We start from the raw sequence: 24403 nt of genomic DNA, 5'->3' as shown, positions 1-24403 counted from the left end.
GTGAAAAATAAGCTGCTATGGAAACCAGTCAAGCACCACATAAGGGATAGTGTGAATCGCTGAGCCTGGGGCCACAGCAGGAATATCAACATGCAACCTCAGGAGTTTCTCCAACTTCCAGTCCTGCTGTCACCATTTACTGAGTGAACCAGTATCATGGCTGCTGTCAGTGGAAGGATCTATGAGCTTGGTGGATAGACAGGGAGACAGGGAAACAGACAACCTGATAGTTTACTGCATCTTGTGCAGACAGTGGCTGCTTGAATTGTAATGTGGAGGTGATTTATGTAGGATTACAATTGATTATGATAATTTAAAGCTTAATTAATGTGAGAAGATCCAACAAACACTGCAGGCATAAAATCTTCCCTTATTCCACTCCCTCACCTAATGTATTATAGTATGTCCTTTCACAGAAAGCTGAGCATCTTTGCTAATGTATCAAGTGTATCTTGGCTTCTCCATCTAAATCTGAATTGAAAGCAAGCTTCATACAGCAAAAACACAGATCAGCAAATAGCAGTAGAGAGACTCCATCACTTGCAAAACATTAACCAGACACTGAGAGAGGTATCAAAGTAGATTAAGAAGAATCAGCATAATACAAATGTTAAAGAAATCAGGAAAGCAGTGAAGAGGTCGATCAAAGTGTGTGTGTGCGTGAGTGTGTGTGTTGGACGCTGGAATATCCCACTTCTACTCACCATGCGTTCCAGTCCACTGGAGTGAATGGAACCAGATGTGCAGAAGTGAGCACTGGTGCCATGCATCCATTTCTCACTCAGAACCAAACATGAAAACATGACATCCACTCCACCACCTCTCCCCCACCGATTAAGAGCAGAATGAGAACTCTGGCAAATACTAGTCATAGCATGTCTTCCAAAATGATAGCTTCAGTGAGATCTTAAATAAATTATAAATGGATCGTCAGTGAACTCAGCTCTGACTGAGATCTCAGATTTGCAGCTTTTTGCTTCTCAAGGGAATTAAGAAATAAAATGCTGGAAACACTTAGCAAGTCAGGCAGCATCTGTGGAAAGAGAAGACTCTTCAACCTGAAATGTTAACTCTGTTTCTCTTTCCATTGATGCTTCCTGACCTTTGGAGTGTTCCCAACATTTTCTGTTTTTATTTCAGAGTTCCAGCATCAGAAATATTCTGATTTTCAAAGGAATGAAGAATATGGCACCAATTTAGGTGGTAGACTTGAGATACAGATCAGAAGTCTTCTATCTGAAAAGACCAAACAAGGTCAACGGACAGAATAGCTACTCCCATTCCAATGAGTCCTGCATTAGAGATGGAATGAGTTCAGGCTACGAGTGAAGAGGAATTGCGATCATGACAAAGGGAAAGGTTGGCAGAGGTGAGGGATATCACTCAGTCAGGTCTCAGCCAGAACTCTGAGCATCTGCTGAATAAAATCACACAAAGGCTGCAAACTGACAGACAACCCTTATGTCTGTTGCTTACATTGACACCATTGGCAATGAATTCCTCCTTTCCTAGAAAGTTATTACTAATTACTCCCAGTGACTTTTGATGCCTCAGGCTCTGCAGCTCAGAAGTTGAATTTATTGACTTGACTGTCAGAAACCAGCCAATCACTTTGCTCCTTCAGCAATGCTCAGCTTTACACCTGTTGAGTAGCTGATGACTTCCTTGTAACAAGGGAAAATGGAGAATGTGCTTTTGATCAGGTGACAGACACTAAGTGTTCTCAGCGAGGGGCTGACACCTTCATTTCTGCCCGCTTAGAAAAATGGCAACTTGTAGGTTTTAAGATTGTAAAGAAACCTCAAGGCATTTCATGGATGTGTTATCAGGCACCGATGGACATCAGACAGAAACTGAAGAGGAATCCTCGAGCCTGCTCACTTTACATAGGGAGGCTGTTTCCATCCTTCAGAAATCAGTCTATTATCAGTGAGGCATCCCCATGTGAAAATGAATGAACATAGTGCATGACGCAAGTTCAATTAGGTTGCAATTTGCTCATCTGTGAGGGTTTTACCAATCCTGAAATTTAGGGTGGTGGGGGAGGTTGGAGTCAAGCCTGAAGTTCAATATGTAACCATGGTTCCCCGAAAGTTAACCAAGGGATTATTTGTCCTGTTCAGTTAATTGAATCAATGAGTCATATATTAAGCAAATGCACTGGCTTTTTTCAGTGACGCATCATCTAATTACTTCTCTACAGAACTTTGGATAAATGCAATTTATTATTGGAAGAAGAACCAGCGTTAATGTTTCAAGAAGATCAACAGTTAAATTTGAAGGTAACACAAAAATGAACGAGGGGTGTCAATCTGAAACATTAACTCTGTTTCACTTTCCACGGATTCTGCCAGATCTGCTGAGTGTTTCCTGCACTTTCTGTTTCTGTTTCAGATTTCCAACATCTGCAATTTTATTTTCCATTTGCAATTTATTGTTGCCATATTGTCAGTGTGATATATCCCTGAGTAATTTTTGTTTTATTCATTCTCAGGGAAAATCTAAAGGATAAATGGACAGTTTGTATTGATATAGCTTCTTTATTGTAGCAAATAACTCCCAAAGCACTTCACGAGTGCAATACCAAATAAAATTTGATACTGGGCCTTATTGTCTACATGCAATGCACTTCTCTGTAGCTTTGACACTTTACTCTGTATTCTGTTATTGTTTTTAACCTGTACTACCTCAATGCACTATGTAATGAATTGATCCGTACGAATGGTATGCAAGAAAAGTTTTTCACTGTACCTCGGTACAAGTGACAATAATAAGCCAATACCAATAAGAGCTATTGGGAGAAGTAACTAAACCATTGGACAAAGTGGAAGATTTTAAGAAAGGCACAACTGAGGGTGGGGTAGTGACGCATTGTGGTGAGAATAATCAGGGCTATTAAATGGAGGAATAAAGATATCTTGGAGAATTGTAGACCTGGAGGTAACTACAGAGATGGGGAGGGGAATGGTCACGGACTGTTTTAAACACAAGAATGAGAATTTCAATGCCAAAGCTTTGCCTAATCAGAAATCAATATGGCTTAGCAATCATAAAGCAATATGTGAACATGACATGGTGCAAGTTAGTTCATTTGGTTGACCTCAGGATTATGGAAGATAAAATGAGGTATCGAAAATCAGAAATCTGCAGATGCTGGAAATCTAAAATAAAAAGAGAAAATGTTGGAAGTGCTCAGCAAGGTCAGGCGACATCTGTGGAAAGAGAAACAGAGTTAACATTTCAGATTGAAGACCCTTCATCAGACCTGGGAAAGTGAGGAAACAGGTTTGTTTTAAGTAAACTTAAAGTTATAAGTTAACTTGTTTCTACACTTTCCTGCTTCTGAAACATAAACTCTGTTTCTCTTCCATAGAATAAAGGATGGCAGCCAGGAGCACAGTTAACTGGTGAGGTCTGGAGGTAATAGAGGTATGAATGCATCAGCAGCTGAACTGAGGGACTGGCAGAGTTAGGCTGCGTTACTGAAATTACTGGCCTTGGTCCCAATGAGGTTCTATGGTCCAAATCTTATCTCAGCTCAAGTAAATCTCCAAGGTAACAAACAGTCTGGTTCAGTTTCAGATACTTGCCAAGGAGAAAAAGATAGAGATGTGTGGTCTACAGGAAATGTCTGGGAATTTGTGAATGACCAAGGACATAGTTTAACCTTATGCTGAAACAATCACGGCATATTCAGAAGGTCAGTCATGTTTAGTATTTCACAAAAAATTTATTTCAACCATAAAATAAGACATACATTTTTTTTAAAAATCTGTACAAATGGTGGATCTGTGCAGTACAGTAGGAAGACATCAATAAAAAAAGGTTGCAAAATTGGGACAAGTACAATAAAATCAAGAACATCATCCAAAACCTAGCTTGTTCAAGCTGCAAGTAATTTGAGGGAAAGCTATGGAGTTCATAAGACAACAAATCTTACTGGCTGAGAGGTGACCACCATGCAGCACTAAATAATTTAAATGGTCGAGAGCAGCTATACATTATAAACGTTACAGTACTTCACAATTTTGTTATCCCAACACGCCTTGTAGGAAGGCCAAAAGAAATATCTTTAGTAGAAATATCTCGTACAAAGAGTGCATGAGAGTTAAACTAGCTTGTCTTCTTCTGACAAGATTGCAGCTTTCCAAATTCTAACCAGTTATTTTATTTTAAATGCCTTTAAGATATTCTATGAGTTTTAATTTCATGTCATGCTTAAATAATAAATAATGAAAGTTCATAGTTGTTACAAACCCTACTAAGCTTGAACAATGTTAAAATCAAGTAACCTGCGCTAACCTGCAGCAACTAGGTTCTACCGGTTGATACAAGTACTGAACTGCCAGTTTTAATCCTCTTGTGGCATCTTACTTTGAATCTATTTACATTTGGCTTTAAATATGAAAATATTTGTTAAACTTTTATAAACTGTACATTTTTTTTTAAAAACTATATATATTGCAAGAGGTTTTTTGTACAAATGCTGTTTCTTTTTTTCCTGATAAATATATGAATCAGGTGATGAGACCTGAAGTGTTCAAGAAAGTTTTTTTAATATATTTTTAAATGTGCTAAATTCTTTTCAGTGAAATGGCAGCATTTAGCAGGGCGAATCCAAAGTGATGTAAGCCAGCTCCTTGGTGTCCTGCTCTTCTCCCATTGCTTTATTTGTTGGTTTAAATACTCTTTGGTTGAAATTCCATTCTGAGGAACCAGTTTTAGCAGCATGTGCAGTATTTTTGCATTTTTATTTGATATACTGACTGGCATCCACCTTCGAGTTGCCTTGTGCGTATTTTCTCTCTGTACGTAACTAATCAGTCACTTGTGTGTATTGCTTTCTTCACCCAGACCCTGCCTGCTTCCCACCTCCCACACCCATCCCCACCCCAACTCCCATCCCACCCCAAATTGGCTCCAAGCCATGGTGAAGTTATTCACTGTTCTTTACTTCCATAGGACCATTAAACACTTGTAGTACAGTGAAGCTTGCCACTTTCCTAAGCAAGTGATTTCAAGTCCTCCAAGAGCCTTTTCCTCAACAAAGCTGTACTTAGACAAGAAGACAACTTGTAGTTGGGAAAAGAGCTGACCCCACTTTAATCTCTGCTCTCAGTATGTCAATAACCCTTCATCACAAACTCAGAATGAGTCTGACTTTTATCTAACTTGCTTCTTTCCAAAGAATACTGGTAACTTAAAAAGAGAAATGTTCTCTTACTTCCAATGCCCTCAATGTTCAGCTTAAAAATGAACAATCTTAAAAGCTTACTTTTAAAACTGTGCATGTTTCAAAGCAAATGATAGTCAAAGAGTTAATACCAGAAAGTTCAGTGAGCCTTATCACTACTACAAGCTGGCCTGAAGTGTTAATTTAGTAAATCCTGCTGACGTCTTTGTTGGAGATGTGGAGCTGATCTGATGGATTTATTTCATGGACTACCCTATAGAGAATAGGTAACTGGTCTGTGAAGACTTGGGAGGTTGGTCCAGGTGTGTTGATATAGCAGTAGAAATCCTTTCTCTGATGAACCAGTCTTGGAATGTAGGGAGACTGACTTGAGCTACTGCTGTGGAATCAGTGGCGATCAATTCAGGTGAAAAAAAGAAATATCAAGAAGTAGGAAGATGGAAAAAAAATTAAAATCCTTTGGATCCTTCCATTAACAACATGATGTTAAGAATCTAAATATGACCTCACCTTCCATTCAGCCTCTTTCAAAGCTGGGAAGATCAGACAAGCTATAGAGCCTCCAAGAGTGCAAGTACCATAAGAGCTTGCTCATTGGGAGACTTACTTCTATTTCGGGCTGAGCAAGTTTGCTGCAGCAAAATCATTCCAGAAAGCCAGGCATGTGGCTCAGGTGTGTTTCTAGTACAAGTGGCCATGGCATTCAAGATGGTCGGCTAGTTGATTGCATTAAGGTGGCTCATGATCTGATTTTCAGAGAAGTGTACCCTATTACCGCTGCCAACCAGATCTCATCTGCTCTCCAGCAAAGTGTCTCAAGAGAGCATCTCCCTTCTGATTGGGGTGGTGGGTGAGGGCAGTTAAGGTAGAGGACTGTAATTGGTGAAAGGTGAAAGAATGTGTTTGACCAACAAAGTATCAGTTTTGGGAGCTGAACCTTCCTGCATTTGGTTTGCATTAGGGTACATGGCATCTCAGCATCCGAAGTACTGGGATGGCTCTGCATGCCTTTTGTAGTTTGAACATAACGTTCAAGATTTATATCCTTCTGGGCTTTTGGAAAATGGCAACTATTTTGTGTGTGAACAATGCCCAAAGATATGCTGAAGATCCTTTTGATTCATCATGGAACCCTGTCCTTTGGAACAAGTGGGTCACTAATATTGAGAACCAAGTTACCCATTCTCTGGAAACTAAAATAGATTAATTTCAAGGAACTAGTGGAAAAAAAATCAAACCACATTCTAATGGATGATACTCAAAAAAAAAACACAGGAATCATAAATACTGATTTTTTTTTGTTCACAATAAATCAATAAAAGAAATCCTATGAAATAAATATTATTTAAGCTGCAGATTCACTTATTAACAGAAAGACCTTTGTCTTTGAAATCATTGTACAGTGGTCACTGTTCTTTCAGGTATTTAGTTAAACCATTCAGAGCAGATGGAAATCTCTTAGGTTTACAAGTTTCCATTGAAAGCCATCTTTAGATAATGCTATCCACCTAGTCTTTCCTGCAAGTTCAAGTTTTGCTATACGGTTTGTGTATGCTACAGCATACAGTATTATGTGCCTTCACGTTGCGTCAGAAAGTATTGTTAGTGCTTTGTATGAAAGAACTGATTTTCTGCTGAAGGACGAACCCACCTGTGCAGCAGCTTATTTGAGCAAAGCCTAACTTCAACAGTACCCTTCCTGGCTGGCTATTCCGGCCACAGTAAGCACAATATGCTTTGACAGATACTCTCTTTAAAAAATAAAAGATACTTTAGGTATTAGATTTCAGATTCCCGCCTCAGTGGGCGAGGTTCTAATGGAACGGTGGCCTGATTATGGTCCGTGTTAGTTTGAGTCTCTGTGCTCGGGCTCTCAGGGACCCCGCTCTCACTCCCCTCATCGTCTTTGTTCATGAGGGCCACCTCGTTTTCATAGCAAAAAGTATTGGGTGTGGAGAGTATGTATTTCTTTTCAGCCAGGTCCCTGGCACTACAGAGAGGTGTGTTGGGCACCTCATAGGTTTTGTGAAAGCGAGAATAGTCAACTTTGTAGTAGTTTTTCTCCTCGAAGAGCACTGGCTCAAATCGATGACCCCAGATAATCTCACTGGCGAGATACGAGCTGCGACACTGGGTGGTCATCGCAGTAGCCTCCACCATTCCTTCCAGAATCACTACAATCTCAAAGTCTGCATTGTCCAGATCCTGCTTACTCAAGTCATAAAAAGGACTGTCTTCATCAATTTCATGTACTATTGTAATAGGGGACACCAGAAATATTCTATCTATTCCACTGTCAAAGCCTACATTGACATCTACTTGATCCAAAGGGATGTATTCACCCTCTGGGGTTATTCTTGATTTCAGCAGCTGGGCTCGAACATGAGCCTCCACCAAGTGGCTTTTGCGTAAGTTTCCAACTCGCCACATTAAACAGAGCTTTCCATCTCTCATTGCAATCACCGCGTTGTCACTGAAGATTAATGTTTCATTCCTCTTTTTTGGTTTGGCCATCTTTGCCATGACAGCGCCAATGATGAAAGCATCTATGATGCAGCCCACGATGGACTGAAAGACCACAATGAACACAGCTATCGGGCACTCTTCTGTCACACAGCGAAAGCCATACCCAATCGTTGTCTGTGTCTCAATGGAGAATAGAAATGCAGCTGTGAAGCTTTTGACCTCAGAAACGCATGGCTTATGCTCTTCTTTGTAATTATTCTTGTCCAAGTCACCATGCATCAGTGCAATAAGCCAAAACATGCAACCAAACAACAGCCAGGACAAGATGAAGGACAAGCAAAAGATGACCAGCATCCACCTCCAGCGGATGTCCACACATGTTGTGAAGATGTCCGACAAGTAGCGCTGCCCCTTCTCACTCATGTTTACAAACTGGACATTGCAATGGCCGTCTTTCTTCACAAACCTGCTCCGGCATTGCTGCCTGGTGTGCACTTTGCTTTTGCCATTTCCGTAACCGTTGGCAATGGCCATTGTGGCCAGTTTCATCCCATCTTCCTCTGACGACACAATGCTGTAGCGGTTGGCACGCACGCTGCCCATTGCCAACGCCTGGGACTGCTGCGTTTCTACTTTGGGATACAGTCTTGAAATTTTTTGGAGCAACCTTTGAAGAAACAGTTTTGAACGTCCGAGTGGAACACCACCACGCCTGGGAACGTAGACCCCCGCTGGTAACCTTCGTTCCACCAAGCAGTCTTGAATGAAGATGGCTATCCAAGAATCTATACTTAGTTAGAACTCATTAGAGTGTGATCTGTTAAAGAAGCAAAATCAAATTTATTGTCAAATAAAAACCTTAATGCTACCAACATTTTAACCAACCATAGGAAACGCAATGAATGTTAACAGCAGAAACCACCCCCACCAACACCAATAAGCATTCCAAATTAATCTCCAGCTCAAAAGAGAACACGTCCAATTCTTGATAGTCAAAACACCCAAATTTCTCAAATTCTTACACAGACTAAAATTCTTGTCCTAGTCTGTTTTATTCGTGATTAAAAATGAAATTAATGTTATGTTCTCTTCCTGCATGCAAGGGCAAGCAAAACATTTGCAGTGCATTTTAAATTAGGACATCAGTTGTATTGGATCAATGTGATCCAATTAACTGAAGCACAATCCAACAACTGGGTAGCAATGGATGCACACAGCATTCTAAAAATTGGGGCATAAAACCAATTCAACAATCCCAGATCAGATTTACCATCAAAATTTGTGAGAAGTATTATCAGACAAGCTGTAGCACACTTGCTGAAATGGCAATGGTATAGTTTCTCAAAGTGCTTGGACCTGACAGTTCTGCTTTATCTTGGATGAGATTAAAGTAAGTTTAAGCACAGATAATCATCTCAGAGTAAATATATGTGGCTAGCATACAAGTGATGCTGTCCTGTGCCTTCTCATTTCTTTCCTTTTTTAAAAGACATACGTGATACCAATGTAAAAATAGTTCTGTTTGTTTTGCACACAAATATTCAACGTGTTCAGTAGCTCCTCATAGATTCTACAACATGTATTTTCTGTATAAAGCACCATTCATGACTAGATAGAGTACTTTGGGATAGGAAATGTTGTTTGACACAGCAGATTGTTAAAAAAGTCATTCAGTTTATATGAACATATGAACATACTGTGCAATTGCCAAACAACTCCTAACCACAATGAAAGAATACCAATGAAACACCGTAATGCGACTAAATTTAGATTTCTGAACACCAAGCCAGCAGTGTTTTAAAATGTCGTGCCTGGAACTGATAATCATTTTGAAGTTTTGACTCAGATCTTCTTGTTGCTTTCATTGACCTTCTTCCCCAACCTTCTCTGCCCCCGGTTCATTACTGAGGAAGCGGTGGCTGTACGTTTTACAGTTAAATACTGAAGTAACCTGCAAACCTATTCATACTGAGGTGTAAGTCTTGCACAAGAAGATAATTTATATTTAAATGAAAGTATGTCAGCAAAAATGCCAGGATGGATAAACAGGTATGTATCGGAGGGATTGACATAGATTAGGAACATTCTATAAGGAAATCACATTAATTGGTTCAAATTATATAAACTATCAGAGTGAAAATTTGTTGATGCAGTCTGATGATATCTGCCATTCATATTGCCAGCTCTGACCCATTCATCTCTGAGTCAGAAGGTTGTACGTTTAAACTTCACTCTAGCAACTCATAATACCCAATACAGACTAATAATTCAGTGCACCAGTAGTGAGGGACTGCTCAGTGTTAGAGATGCCTTCTCTCAGATGAGATGGGAAGAATGTCATTGCACAAGAGAAGGTTCAGTGGAGATTTACGAGGGTGTTGACATGACTGAAGGGTTTAGTTATGAGGAAAAATGTGATATGTTGGAGTTGTTTTCCTTGGCTAAGGCAAGATTTAATTGAGGTACATAAAATATTAAGAGGGCTAGATAGAGAGATTAAGAAAGAGCCATTTTCCCTAGCAGAGGGATCAATAATTAGGAGCTACACATTTCAGGTAAAACTTAGAAGGGTGAGAAGGGAAGTTGAAGAAATTGTTTTTCACCCAAGAGTTTTGAGAGCCTGGAGAGTGATCCAGGCAGGAACACTCATAAAGTTTATGAAGTACTTGGATGAGTACTGGTTGAGCTGCAACCTACATTTCTGCTAAGTGGAATTAATCACAATAGTTATTTTTTTGTCTGGCAGAGGCTCCATAAGCCTCTTGCTATGGTGAAAATTTCTATAATTCTTCGAGCTGTTAAGTCAAGTTCTTATTGCCTTCTCACTGCCTTCTCAGGTGAGTAAAGAGGATACCTTGGCATCGAGGAAAGATGGAGTTACCCAGTGTCAACACCAAAAACTAAACCTCACAGAACATTAAAATGAATTACCCGTTTTATTTTAATCAGTCAATGCAAATAAAAATAAACTACAGATGCTGGAGATCTGCAACAGAAACAGAAAGGGTTAGAAACACGTAGCAGGTCAGACAGCATGAGCGAAAAGAGAAACATGTTAATGTCTTGGGTCGAAGAACCCTCTTCAGATGGAGGTTCTTCAACCTGAAATGTTAACCCTGTTTCTCTTTCCATCATTGCTGTCAGACCTGCTGAGTGTTTCCGTCCTTTTCTGTTTTTAAATCTATTTTTTATATTGTTTGTGGGACATTGATAGATGCAAATTGGCTTTTACATTTCATATATTAAAAGAGGAATTATGTTTCAAAATACTTAATTGTCTATAAAATCCATTGGGACATCAAAACCTCAGGAAAACTGCTATATAAATACAATCCAGTTTTTCTGTCTCTGTTACCTTATGGGGCTCTTAATTTATCTCTGCTTCCTGACATTGGTCCTGAACTTTCCTTAAATGTTCTTACATCATGTTGCCTCCTATAGTCGCATTGTTTAGCTTGGAAAAAGTCCACCTGAAACCCTTTCCCATTCAGGATCTTATAAACTTCTTTAACTTCTTTCAAAGCTGAAAACTTGGATTTCTTTTATCATTATTTTTGTCTATAATTTAGTTCTGACACCAGGGTCAGCCACCTGTGCTTCTTTGCACTTCATCCAAAACACTGATATTTCCCTAGTGCATGGAATGAATTCGGAACTCACAGTGAGCTCTGATCAGTCTATTCTGCATCTTCTCCAGAATAGCTCTGATAACAAGGTTCTGATTTTCTTTTCTTTCACAATGACTGAAGCACTATCAGTCTCACCTCTCTGTCATCTTCTTCCTAATATGTCCCTTATTTTCTTTCCAATCCATGAAACAGTGCACATGTATCTGTTATTTTTGTATTTACTATTACCATGTATACTGTTTACTCTGTGAGCTTCACGCCAGCGAGAAATTTCATTGCACCCTGGTGTATATGACAATAAACTAATCTGATCTGATTTGCCAATTTGCCTTGAAAGCTTCTTTTCCTGCCCCTTCTACATGTCGTTATTTGTTTTGTCAGCTCTTACAGCCACTTAGTCCCCTTCGTTCCCCTCTCACCACCATCCCATGCTAGTTGAGGTCACTCTTATGTACAGAATAATATTGCACATAATAGCTCTTTGAAGGACTGTCCAAATAGCCATTCTTTCTCTATACTCAACAAATCCTTCATAAGAATGTGTTTTTAAGCTTCTTTTCAAAGTTATCATTGCATTCTCTTCCATCACTCTCCCGAGGTGAGCAATGGATCTGATGCATTCCCTGTGGGTGCCCAGCTAAGTCTGCTCAGACATGGATGAGAGATGATCTGGGAATTCTAGATGCCCAGGGAAACAATTGATCCAACCAGCAGAATGAATTCAATGAAGAACTCAGTCACATTCCATTGCAGCTGCTAAATTTTCAGGAACAACTGCCTGTGTTATAAAACAACCTGCTGAAGGAACTCAGCTGGTCCAGATGGAGGGGCTCGACCCGAAACATCGACTGCCCATTTCCCTCCACAGATGCTGCCTGACCCGCTGAGTTTCCCCAGCCGTTTGTTTATGCTCTGGATCCCAGCACATGCAGTCTCTTGTGTCTCTAACTGCCTGTGTATGTTCCTCATAACCTCTCTGGATTTCCCCACTGAGTTATTTTAAATCTGTGTCATTTCATTACCTGTCCTTGCGTCAGTGAGAAGTATGTGTGCTAGAACCAAAGAGAGAGTCCCGTTTTTTGGATTAAACTCAGATTATTTGCCAACCTCAATATCACTTATTCCTTCCTTACAGCCAATTCCTTATCCACTTTTCTGTTTTACTTATGATATGCACTTTCTTGTACAGCATTATAAAGAAACACTTGAAGTAAAGTGTTTGGGAGAATAAGACCAGAAGAAGAAGCAAGGACAGGGAATCAGGTAAAGAGAAGAGGTTGAGAGTGGCTCTAATTTATAGAGCAAACTCCTTTCCATCAATTTCATACTTATTAAAGTCTGTACCCTTCCAATCCTAATGCTCCATACATTGCAATCAGTTCTGGTCACCCCATTGTAGGAAGGATGTCGAGGCTTTGGAGAGGGTGCAGAAGAGGTTTAACAGGATGCTGCCTGGATTAGAGGGCAGGTGCTATAAGGAGAGGTTGGACAAACTTGGGTTATTTTCTCTGAAGCAGTGGAGGCTGAGGGGAGACCTGATAGAGGTTTATAAGATTATGAGAGGCATGGATAGACAGCTGGTATCTTTTTCCCTAAGGTTGAAATGTCTAATACCAGAGGGCATGCATTTAAAAGTTAGAGGGGGTAAGTCCAAAGGAGATGTGCAGGGCAAGTATTTCTTTTTTATTACACAGTGTGGAATATGCTGCCGGGGCAGTGGTGGAGGCAGATACGATAGAGGCGTTCAAGAAGATCTTAGATGGGTGCATGAATGTGTGGGAAATGGAAGGTTATGGACAGTGTGTAGGCAGAAGGGATTAGTTTAGTTGGGCATTTGATTACCAATGTAATGAGTTCGGCACAACACTGTGCACTAAACGGCCTGCTCCTGTTCTGTACCGTTCTACGTTCGATGGCTGATTCTACTGCCAATATACCCTATTCGGCCTGCTGCAGAAACTTACATAATTCACAGATAAGCACACGCACAAAACGATCCTGATTTCACTTGACTACCTTAGCAACAAGCCTTCCGGCTGAATTTGCATTGCAAAGCAACCCGCCTAGGTTGGCAGGTCACGGCCCTTTGGAACTCCTCACAACCCTGAACATTTGAAGACATGTGCACTTAAGACGAGCCCTAACATGCGCGAAAAAAAGGCATCTGACTCATAATAGCGTTGACGATATTGCAGACGGGACATGTCCTGTATTGCCGGAGTCTGCATTGGCACCTGATCACAGGTAGACTGAGGAGCCAATCCGCGTGTGAAGCCATCCAGTTCTTCTCTCGTCACCTGCTCCCTGATTGGGCATTGGACTTCAAATGATCCACACTCATTACAACGGCTTCCGTGATCCCGGCAAAGTATGGGACTGTAGGCATTAATTCGGTTTCCTAATTCTGTGCAAATTAGGGGTGGGTTTATGCCGTGGGGCTGGGCCGTGCACCTGCCTGACACGGTATGAATACTGGCAAGGAATGAGCAAGGATGTGGCTGGTTTGGAGCCTGTTGGTGAAATGCTACAGTGGAGTCCGCTCTGCCTTCTCGTTGTAGATCCCGCTCTGTGCAATCCCACTTCCCAGTGTCTCTCCAGGGCCCGCCTCCTGGTTTCTGTTCCTGAACCCTCGTCTGCCCGCCCCCTTCGCGCTCACTCCCTCCAAAGCATATTCGTCTGCAGACCGGCTTTCGGCCCGTCCCTTCCCTTCTAGCCCAGATGAAAGAACTCTAAAGTAGTAAATACCCGGCGGGTCGGGCAGCATCGGTGGAGAAGCCCATGAGTCCTCGCCAGAGCTGCTTTCTTTCCCAGCGCTGTAGCACAGCCAGGAGATCCTCGGCGCCACCACAATGGCACGACAATTGCCAGAACCGACCTCGGCCGCCTGCCTTCCCCTTTCTCCCTCCAGCCCCGGGGGATGCCTGTTATTATTTCCCATCGGCGTTTTCACGGTCTCATCGCACTTATCGCGCAGTAAAACTTGGAGGAAGTGGGCTCGAGGAAAGCAGCTGAAAGGCGATTCCTCCTGAACTGGAACGACACAGCCGCTGCCTTGTCCCAGTTCAGGAGGTGAATGCACCCCGTGCCTTCGGAGGCCGGTTTCCCAGCCCTTTCCATTCACTGCCTTTTTCTTTCAGTTAGGTTTCTTTCGGCCCGTTAACCTCTGTCCCCTACAACCTCAGACGGGTTCCCATTCCCCCAGCCTAAGCAGAGCAGCGAGATTGGAGAGTGTGCCTCTTATCGCTTTTGGAAGAACTAAACGTGTCCCAGCGCCCTGATGCCCGACACAACAACCCCCTCCCCATCCTCTACCCCATTCCCCCCCCGGGCCGTCTGTTCCCGAGGCCAGACAGTGACAGGATGCCGCCAGCCCTGGGACTGACTCAGTGCGCTGGTGCTGCGACCCCAACTCCCGGCGGGTGCCCATGCACTTGTTGTTCGACAAGTAACTCCAGCCTTCGGGCTTCGGCGCGGCGCCACTGAGAGACGGCGAGGGCGAGACAGTGGGGTCCTGGGTGCCCGATGGCTGGGGAACGGGGGGGTTTGGATTGGTGGGGGCTGGGTGGATGGTTGGGGAGAAGAATCACTAAGATTCTTAGAGAGCAAGAGGGTAAAACGAGATGGTAGAGAGCGTGGGTCGGGCAAGCAGAGGGTCGTGAGAGAGAGGGAGGGCATTTGGCATAGGTTGGAGTACAGAGCCAGGGCAATTCAAGGTGGAGTGAGCAGAGAGCGTGATATAGATAGGGAACCGGGGGTATTTAGGGAGAGGGCAGAGAGTATGGGTGGGAGTCAAGGGGTATTCAGGAGAAAGTGAGAGAGCAGAGGGAGTGGGGTGGAGATTGGAACTAGAGGGTGTTAAGAGAAAGGGCAGAGGTTGTAGGCGGGGGTTAAAGGCTGGAGAGTATCCGGGGGGAGGGAGGAGTGAGAGGGCAGAGGTTGAGGGTATGGGACAGGAGGGTAAGTGGGGAGGGCAGAGGGTGTGGGATGAGGAGATGGGACAGTGTGGTGTGGGAGGGAAGACAGGGGGGGGGGGTGAGTTGGGGTGGTAAAGGGCTGAATCCCGGCAGGTATGCGGCTCAGCCTGCAGTGGTGGCGTTCGCCGAACGAGTTTTTTTTGTTGTAAACGCATTGTGACTCATCTCCAACCGCCCATAATCGACTTCTGGTCCAGATTCGGTCGGTACCTTGCTGCAGTTTGAGCTCCAAGCCTCTCTCACGCACACGTGTTATCTGGCAGACACGCTCAGCTGTCTGGACTGGACTTGGAATTGCGACCGCTGATTGCAGCATTTAAAACAAACAATGCTGAAACCATCGGCCTGAGCAGAGAACCACAGCAACACACACACCAAAAAATTGTAACCAAGGGCTTGGGGTTGGATTGACAGCTCCGATTTGTCCCCAACTCCCGGATATTTTAATAACTTGCGTATGAACTTAATTACTGCACCCCTCTTCACCCCCTCCCCTCCACCCCTGTGTCTACAACCTCTACCCCAGCTTGGCACAAGCTGTCTGAAATACTCTCTGCACATGTGAGAACAGATAATAAAATGAAACCTCCTTTACGGAGGACTGGGCCCAACCGGTTGTACGAAAATATTTCAGCCGCGGGACAGATTTCCACTCCCACTCTGATGCCACTTCCAAAATATTATTTTGCTATTAACGCCCTTGAATATTCCGAACTTCCTATTTCGGCTGCCGATTATTGTGTGTGTGTGTGTGTGTGCGCGCGTCTGCAAACAGGGCAGAGGCCACAGATGGTCCAAGCCCCCAGCTCCCGACCCTTTCAGCGTGCCCTGGGCTGACCGTTGAGGCAGCGAGAGGAGCGAAGCGGCGCAAGGGTCCTTAAAAAGACAACCTTCTAAACAACTGGACGTGTGGAGCAAGGAATGAAATGGAGCTCCCATGAAAGGCACGAAATCCTCACAAGAAGTAACAAAATATGAACCGTGCGGCATCTTTGAATTCAATCCAGCAAAGCCCCGGGCTATTTAGTAATCACATTCCGGCCACGCTCAAGTGCTGACATTAACGCACACCATAACGAAACCGGTAGTCGAAGAGTTTCAAACTGATGCAACAACGCAGTAGCTCGTCGCCCGCCCGCCCCCCTCCCAAAACACACACCAAATAAGGGTCCTTTTGGCATTTTACGCCTCTCCCCCCCCCTCCCCCTCCCCAGCAGAAAGGCCAAATTCTTAAAGCTTCGTAACATCTACCGCACCATCCACTCATTTCGCACGCTCGTTGCACGGATCCAAAATCTGCTTCATTTGCGTTGCTCGGGTGGGTGGCAAAGGACTGAGGTATTTTTTTTTGTCACGCATCTTGGAGGCACCCGCACATTAAATCTCGTTATCAGTGACTGATAGAAGTAAAGACTGATCTTAATCCTGGTTACCTGTTCAATGTCTGCAGCGAGTGTTTAGTTTGAGATCCACTTGTGCTAGTTCGGAGTTAGCGGCAACTTTTTTTGAGGAACGCGCACACACACACATTCATTGATACATGTAAAAATCCTGCTCTGTTGCTGTCTCTGTCTCATCGGATTCTGACACCACTCAGTTCTCCCACAAAGATATAAAGCGCGCCGGCTGGGTCGAAAACTCCGCCCTTAACACACCTTCCTACCAATCGACCGACGGCCAAGTTGACTGACGGTTTCATGCACCAGTCCCTGGCGAACCTCTGTTAGTTCCCCTCCTCGCTGTTCCACTCGCGTCCATTTCAACTGTTCGAAATTGACAATTGCACTTGCCAGCAGAACTAGTTATGAGAGTCTGGGTGATAATGTGTATCTAAAATATAACAGACTTCCATGCCGAGAAGTAACAATAAAAAACATGAAATCATTCTGCTTTAGCTAATTGGGTATTCGCTAGGCTGCACCAAAAAAAAGGACTTTAAAAAAATATTTAATTGGAAAACTCAAACTTTCCTGTGGAAAAAAATAACGTGACAATGTTCCTGCTGAGGACTCGATGCATTGACCAACACCAATCCTCTCCGGATCAGAAGTAAAAAAAAATGCTGGAGGAAATCAGCGAGTCAAACGGGAGGCAGTGTCGATGTTTCGGGTCGAGACACCGCATCAGGACTGACCCAAACCGTCGACCATCCCTTTGCCTCCACAGACGCCGCCTGACCTGCTGAGTTCCTCCAGTAGTTTGTATTTTTTTGCCCCAGATTCCAACATCTGCAGTCTCCCGTGTCTCTCTGGATCAGGTCTGATTGCACCTTTCCCCCGCTATCCTTCAACAAGAATTTTCTGTGTTTATCATCAAGACTATACTTTGCCTTCTAAGTGAATCAGTGCCTTGTCCACACTGTCACTTATAATGAACAATGACCTATTGCATATTAGGCACAAGTGTTCAAGTTTGGAAGTGGAAATTTATATAAAAATATGGATAAAGGGCACCGGCGACTGTATCTTGAATATAAAGGAAAATCTAATATTTGGGAGCTGTGACAGCAGACTATAATATGCTCGCTGGCAAGAACCCTCTTTCACTGTTCTTTCAATCTCCCATATTTGTATTTAAAGATATTCCCAAGGTGACTTTGCCGTAAGTTGAATGTTCTGCTTAGTTGAACATAGTTCAAGCTGTCACATTTTAAAAGTATGTTTAAGCAAGACATGACAGGACTGTCATTCACAATGTTATTGTACAATAAATGAGAACTCGCGAAGTAAAAAGCCACGGGAAAAAACGTTATGTACTTTCTTTAGAGTCTTTACTTAGTCTTAGCACAAGGAGCTTGCCGGTTGTTTCTTATGTTAAGGAGATTCAAACCAGAAGATAAATTAACAATCAGATATCTTCGGTACTTATACCTGTTGGAACAACATGAAATTCTCGCTGAAACCGATAGTGAAGTGAGGGCAGGTTTTTTTCTGTGTGGACGCATTGGTGAAACGTGAGTGAAACTCCCATACAAACGTTCATAATTCTATTTGAAAGTCGCATTACAATTCTACCCCGATCGCTCTGGAATGTAACTGGTATCTGAATCGATCCACAGAGGAGACTTAATGATTTCAAGTTGTCGCCACGTTCAGAGAGATAGATTCCAATCCTGTGATCAGGAGTATGTTAATTGATATCTAATTCCTATCTGCTTAGATCTCGTTCTTTATGGAGGTTTTTGATGGAATGAATGAGGGGGAACTCTTCCATCTGACAGAAAGATCGGTCACTAACTTAAAACAGTTTCCAGACGAGAGCAGGTGAAAAGGAAAAAATGTACCCAGGAAGTTATGATCTGGATTGTAACGTCTAAATAGGTGGGGGGGGGAAGCAGAATCAAATATTAACTTTTAAAAGGAATTTGGTAATGGCTTGAAAATGAATAAAAATGGTAGGGTTGGTTAGGACAGAGCCCAAGGCTGAGTCTAACTGGAAAGTTCTAGCCAAGAGCTAGCAGAAAGGGATAGGTCGAATGGCCTCTATCTGCGCTGCTCGTGTGCATGGTTCTGTAACCGGTTTGATAACGAATGGGAAAACCAAATCACCCACAGTGTTGCCAGGGAGCTGTGCTTAGTCATTGCACTGCGTTAAATGCTGGGTGAAAATGTTCGTGGTTCAGCTTAACTACAGAGTCCCCACGTTACTGAGCTAGCAGGCAGCGCTATGAATAAAGATACAAAACGGTTGACCGAATGACTGCACCTCAGTCTGCGCTGGTGTTTCAGAAGGTGAAGTAAACGCAACACCCCATTGCCATATCGGGAAACCTTAACCCTGAAATCTATTCTGCTTTAAAAGTAATATATTTAATGCATTTACATTAATAAGCAACAGGTGATTATTTTCTTTCGTGAACATCATTAAGATGTCCTGAAAAGTGGTTTGCTCTGAAAATATACAGAACAATCGCGCAGAACTGCAAACAGCGCAGCGTTAATAGTTATGTCATATTGGATAGGATGCCCGACAGGACTGACTTATAGAAGCCTTAAATGCTAAACCCTGTAATTTTGAACATGTCTATCACACTTAATGCTAAGAAATGAACAAAGCATTGCATCGACCTACATTCATGCAGACATTTCTCAAATATGTTTACAGGAGGAATTGACTCTGCATTAATTAATCTTAATACTCATCCCAGTTTTTCACGTCATTACTGTCTTTATTTCTGCACGGGTTTACTTTCCTGATGATTCACGGCTCTTGAAGTCTGACTTGCTTTTTTGTACGACGAAAATGTTCCCTGTAATCCTAATGTTATCCCACAAGGTGGAGCAAGTGGGGAATTAGAACTCTGTTTGTGGAGTCTGGCAGTTTGATGATGGTCTTCCGCCTTTGCTGACCTCAGCACTACGTCAAAACTTTATTTTAGGGATTTCTGAGTTTCCGAGGCATTAACTTTGTTTAAAATCTGCATATTTCTGGGGGATTTTATTCACAAATAAATAAAGAATTCAAGAGATGCATGTGCCTGTTTAACACCTCTGATTAAGAAGGCTCCAACACGGGCGTGAGCACCAAAATCTAGGCTGACATGGTTGAGGGAATACTGCAGAATCTGAAATGCTGTGGTTTGGAAGTTATACGGAGGATTGCTTGCTCTCTGGGGCAGACACGGGCGAGCCCACAGCACCATATGGAAGCGAAGCAAGGCAGTTCTTCCCAGTAATAATCAAAATGCTAGAGGAACTCAGGGGGTCAGGCAGCATCTGCGGAGACGGATGGATAGTCGACGTTTTGGGTCGAGAGCCTTAAATTGGACTGAGGTTATTCCCAATGTTGTGGGCAATACTTAACCTCGCAAACCAACATCACATAAACAGATTGTTGTACAGTATGGTATTGCTGCCTGCGTAATAAAAGTTGGCTTTTTTTTATTTCCTACATGGCAACAGAAACAGTACTTCAAAAGCACTTCAGTGCTGTGCTGAAGGGTGCAGAAATGTCACACCTTCGGTAAGATTTTGATAATACTGCTTTTAAAGTGGGGTCATATTCAAAAGGGATTTCCCTCAAAGCAGTGTCGAGCCTAACATGATAACTTACTAATTGTTGGATTTTGTCTCCTCATTTAAACTTCCTGAAGTCCAAAGACTAAATTTTCACCCACTCACCCAGCCCTACGCTCCCCTCACCCTCCCGCCACACCCCACCCAATGCTCTTGTCATATCTCGAGACCTCATCCCAGCCCCTTGCCCAGGCCCTTCCCAACCCACTCCTCTCTCAAATTCCACAGACCCCATCAAACATATCCCACCTCCCAAAGGAGACACTTCTGGTCCCTCCCACCACCTGCACAACACTATTAAGCCGGAAAGAGGGCAAAGAAGATTTGCAAGAATTTTGTCAGGACTCAAGGGCCTGAGTTATCGGGAGAGGTTGGGCAGGCTATATATTTTATCCACCCGATAGAGGTGCATAAAATCTTGAGGGGCATAGACCGGGTGAATACACACAGTCTTTTTCCCAGGGAAAGGGAATCAACAACCAAACGGCACAAGGTGAGAGGGGAAAGATTTACCTGAAGGGCAACTTATTCATGCAGAGCGTGGTGCATATATGGAACGAGCTGCCAGAGGAAATGTTTGAGGCAGGTACAATAACATTTTTTAAATGGACAGGTACACGGATATGGGCCAAACGTGGGACCGGCTTAACGAGTTGGGCCAAAGGGCCTTGTTTCTATGCTACTCGATGACTCTATGAAACAGCAGCAATACCTTTGACGTCATGTGTCCGAGGCAAACAGGTGAGCTAGGAGGAGCAGAATGTATCACTCTGATGTTTGGTTAAGGTGGAGCTGTTGTACCCTTTTCTGCGGTTTGGGGGCAACTTCACCTCTCATCACCTCGTCCGCCGCAAAAGCTGGGATCTCCTGCTTCAATTCCACATCCCACTCCCATACTGACATGTCTATCCATGGCCTGCTTTACTGCCACATTGAGCCCAGGCGCAGGTTGGAGGAACAGCACCTCAGATTCTGCCTTGGGAGGCTCCAACCTGGTGACCTCAACATCGATTTCTCTGACCTTCTGTAACCCCCCCTTCCCCCCTTTACCCTCATTCCTGTGGCCCCCTCTCCCCTTCTCTTGCCCCCCTGCCCTCATGAACTGCCCATCTATTCCCCACCTCCTTCCCTTTATTCCATGGTCCACTGCCCTCTCCTACCAGATTCCTTCTTCTTCAGCCCTTTGCTTCTTCTACCTATCACCTGTCAGCTTCTTACATCTCCCCCCTCCCCCACCCACCTACCTTCCCCCCTGACCTGGACTCACCTATCACCTGCCAGCCTGTGGTCCTCCCCCTCCCCCAACCTTCTTGTTCTGGCTTCTGCCCTCTTCCTTTCCAGTCCGAATGAAGGGTCTCGGCCTGAAACATCAACTGTCTATTTCCCTCCATAGATGCTGCCTGACCTGCTGAGTTCCTCCAGCATTTTGTGTGTATTGCCCATATACCTATTATGACCTTGTTCTGAGATCCTGGGCAATTCCCTCCACCCCACCGAAGTACTCCATGTCCCTGCATTATAGATCTTGCTCTGGTCAAGAGTTTGATGCCAGCAGTGTTCTGCTGAGTAGATCCTGAAATCCTAATCAACAAGGCTGGAGAAAACTGAGAGAACTGGGGACAAAACTATCTCCCTCCAGTCAACCAAAGAGTAAGGCACTGTGCTTCCCAGCATGTTGGCTTTCATGTTCTGGTGGGGGTTCTCACAAAGGCAGTCCACTGTCTGTCACATACAACAAGTGGAGTGCGCACAGTATAATACAGGCCTACCTACCAACTAGAACTCTCCAGTTACAGCTCACTGATCTTCACTCCAGTTCCATCTTTCCTTACTCTTTAGAAGGAGGCCATTTTGGCAAACTGAGTCTGTGCTAGCTCACAGAGCAACCCAATCCCCCATTAATTTTTTCCCTGTAACCAATTCCCTCTACCTTCGTATCAGTTCTCCCTGGATTTTACCACTCTCCTGCACACTAGGGGCAATTTACAGTGGCCCCTTTAATCAATCTGCATATCTCTTCGACGTGGATGGAAATTGGAGCACCCAGGGGAAACCCATACGGTCGCAGAGAAAACATGCAAACTGCAGGTGAGAAGCAGCAGAGATCAGAAATGAACCCGGTTCGCTGGAACTGTGAGCTCCACTAGTTGCGCCACTGATCACTCCACACCCCAGTTCCTCTCCCACTCTGCACTGCAATCATTCTCTGTCACTGCTTGCAAATGATGAACTCAAAGCCAGAGCCTTCTCTGGACTTTGTCTTGTTCACCTTTTAGGGACCTGTTGTGGATTTTTGTGATCAGAGTTATGAATAGGCGTCGATGGTAAAAATTGCTACCTATCGCTTGTCCCTGCTTGGTTTGGGACATTGGTGGTGAGCTCTTGAGTTACTGCTGCCTGCGCGGTGATAGTGCCCCATTGTATCATTGGGCAGGCAGTTCCTGGAATTTGGTGCATTCAGGTAATCTCCTCATTTACCTGCAGCTCTGTCCTCAGGCACTGGGAGACATGGGAAGTGCTGCCAAAAGAGCCGAGATAAATGGAAGTGGAGCGATCAGCACTGCACAGGAAGCGATCAGCACTGCACAGTAGCACCATGTCACCTGGTAATTGTATCAGGAAGGAGAAAGGATAAGAGGATTAGGCAGATATTATGTCTGAAGGCTGTGGCTTTAAGGCCCCATTCCTGAGGCTCAAACTGAAAAATGTAAACATTGTAGCACCAAGAGGGTGCTGCATTGTCACATGTTTTTGGATGTGCTTTTAAACTGACGTCCAACCCACTGCTCAAGTGGATGTAAGTGATTTCATGACACTATTTTGAAGAAGAGAGGGGAAGTTGTCCCTGATATCTTGTTTGATATTTACCCATCAATGTCTACAAATAGATGTAATGGTCACTATAATGTTGCTGTTTGAGGGAGTTTGCTGTGTAATAATTGGTTGCTGCTTTTTCTATAGATAAGATCAGATCAGATATCTTTATTAGTCACATGTACATCGAAACACACAGTGAAATGCATCCTTTGCGTAGAGTGTTCTGGGGGCAGCCCGCAAGTGTCGTCATGCTTCCGGCGCCAACATAGCATGCCCACAACTTCCTAACCTGTTCGTCTTTGGAATGTGGGAGGAAACCAGAGCACCCAGAGGAAACCCACTCAATCATGGGGAGAACATACAAACTCCTTACAGACAGCGGCCAAAATTGAACCCGGGTTGCTGGCGCTGTAAAGCGTTACGCTAACCGATACACTATGTCAAAAATGTTTGATTAGCTACAAACTGCCTTGGGATATCTGGAGTCCTGAAAGGTACTAAATAAATGCAATGATTATTTTAGACACAGCCTCTGCCCTCTGTTCTCTGCAGAGCTGCTCATACTGGCTGTACAAAGGATCCGAAGAGTTATACCTTCCACCAGGCTGACCTCCACACCCAGGGAGAAGCAGCACATTGTGAGCATATGAAAAAGAGTGACTTCAGCACGAATGCAAACCAGTCACCAAATGTTGCTCATCACCATGCAATTGGGAATAGACAGTAAAGGAATACTACTGGCCTTAACAGTGATGCCAAATCCCAAAAATGAATGTTAAAAAAATGTCCAACATTGGAGGAGATGCCTACTTCTTTGTTTCAGTGAATGTCACATTTGGTGCATGCCCCAATAAAAAATACATGTTCAAAGCTGCCTGGATCATTACAAAAGTGCCTTTCGAGATGTTCCATTAAAATCATTGTACAATTTTTCCACTTTATCACAACAATGATTGCACTTCAAATAAATACTTTTATCTTCCTTGGGATGGATTGAGGTGTGATGAAAAATTTATAAATGCAGAATTTGCATTCCTACTATTCTTAGTGTTTTCCCACTGTATCTGATAAGTATATTCCCAAGGAAAGTTATACCTACCCTAGAGTTGTTGCAATGTAAATTCATTAGGTTGGTTCCTGGGAAATGTCGATAGGGGATAAATGCTGTCCAGAAATGTCCCAACTCTTCTTTGGAATAGCCCTATGGGATTGTTCTTGTCCATCAGAGAGAATAGATATAGCCTCAGTTTAACCTATCTGAAATAGAGCACATCTCTCTTTCAGAGCTGCATTGAATTAACTAGGTAG

The 24403-nt window shown here is 43.4% G+C and overlaps 1 protein-coding gene across 1 annotated transcript; it reads right to left on the bottom strand.

Annotated features, from left to right (window-relative positions):
* Positions 1–3712: 3712 nt before the first annotated feature.
* On the bottom strand, positions 3713–16851 carry LOC127579879 (inward rectifier potassium channel 2). The gene is made up of 2 exons (XM_052032911.1): positions 16697–16851; positions 3713–8477 (listed from the first exon to the last, which is right to left on the bottom strand). The coding sequence occupies exon 2, from the start codon at positions 8261–8263 to the stop codon at positions 6974–6976; it is 1290 nt and encodes a 429-aa protein (XP_051888871.1). The 5' UTR covers positions 8264–8477; positions 16697–16851; the 3' UTR covers positions 3713–6973.
* Positions 16852–24403: the final 7552 nt, after the last annotated feature.

The sequence above is a fragment of the Pristis pectinata genome, chromosome 18 (assembly GCF_009764475.1).
Source record: "Pristis pectinata isolate sPriPec2 chromosome 18, sPriPec2.1.pri, whole genome shotgun sequence".
Taxonomy (NCBI): domain Eukaryota; kingdom Metazoa; phylum Chordata; class Chondrichthyes; order Rhinopristiformes; family Pristidae; genus Pristis; species Pristis pectinata.
The sequence above is the reverse complement of the archived record's forward strand: the minus strand, read 5'-3'. Positions and strand labels throughout refer to the sequence as shown.

What these genes read in the sequence shown, in the direction of transcription:
- LOC127579879 (XM_052032911.1), bottom strand. Translation starts at nt 8,263, where the DNA reads ATGGGCAGCGTGCGTGCCAACCGCTACAGCATTGTGTCGTCAGAGGAA.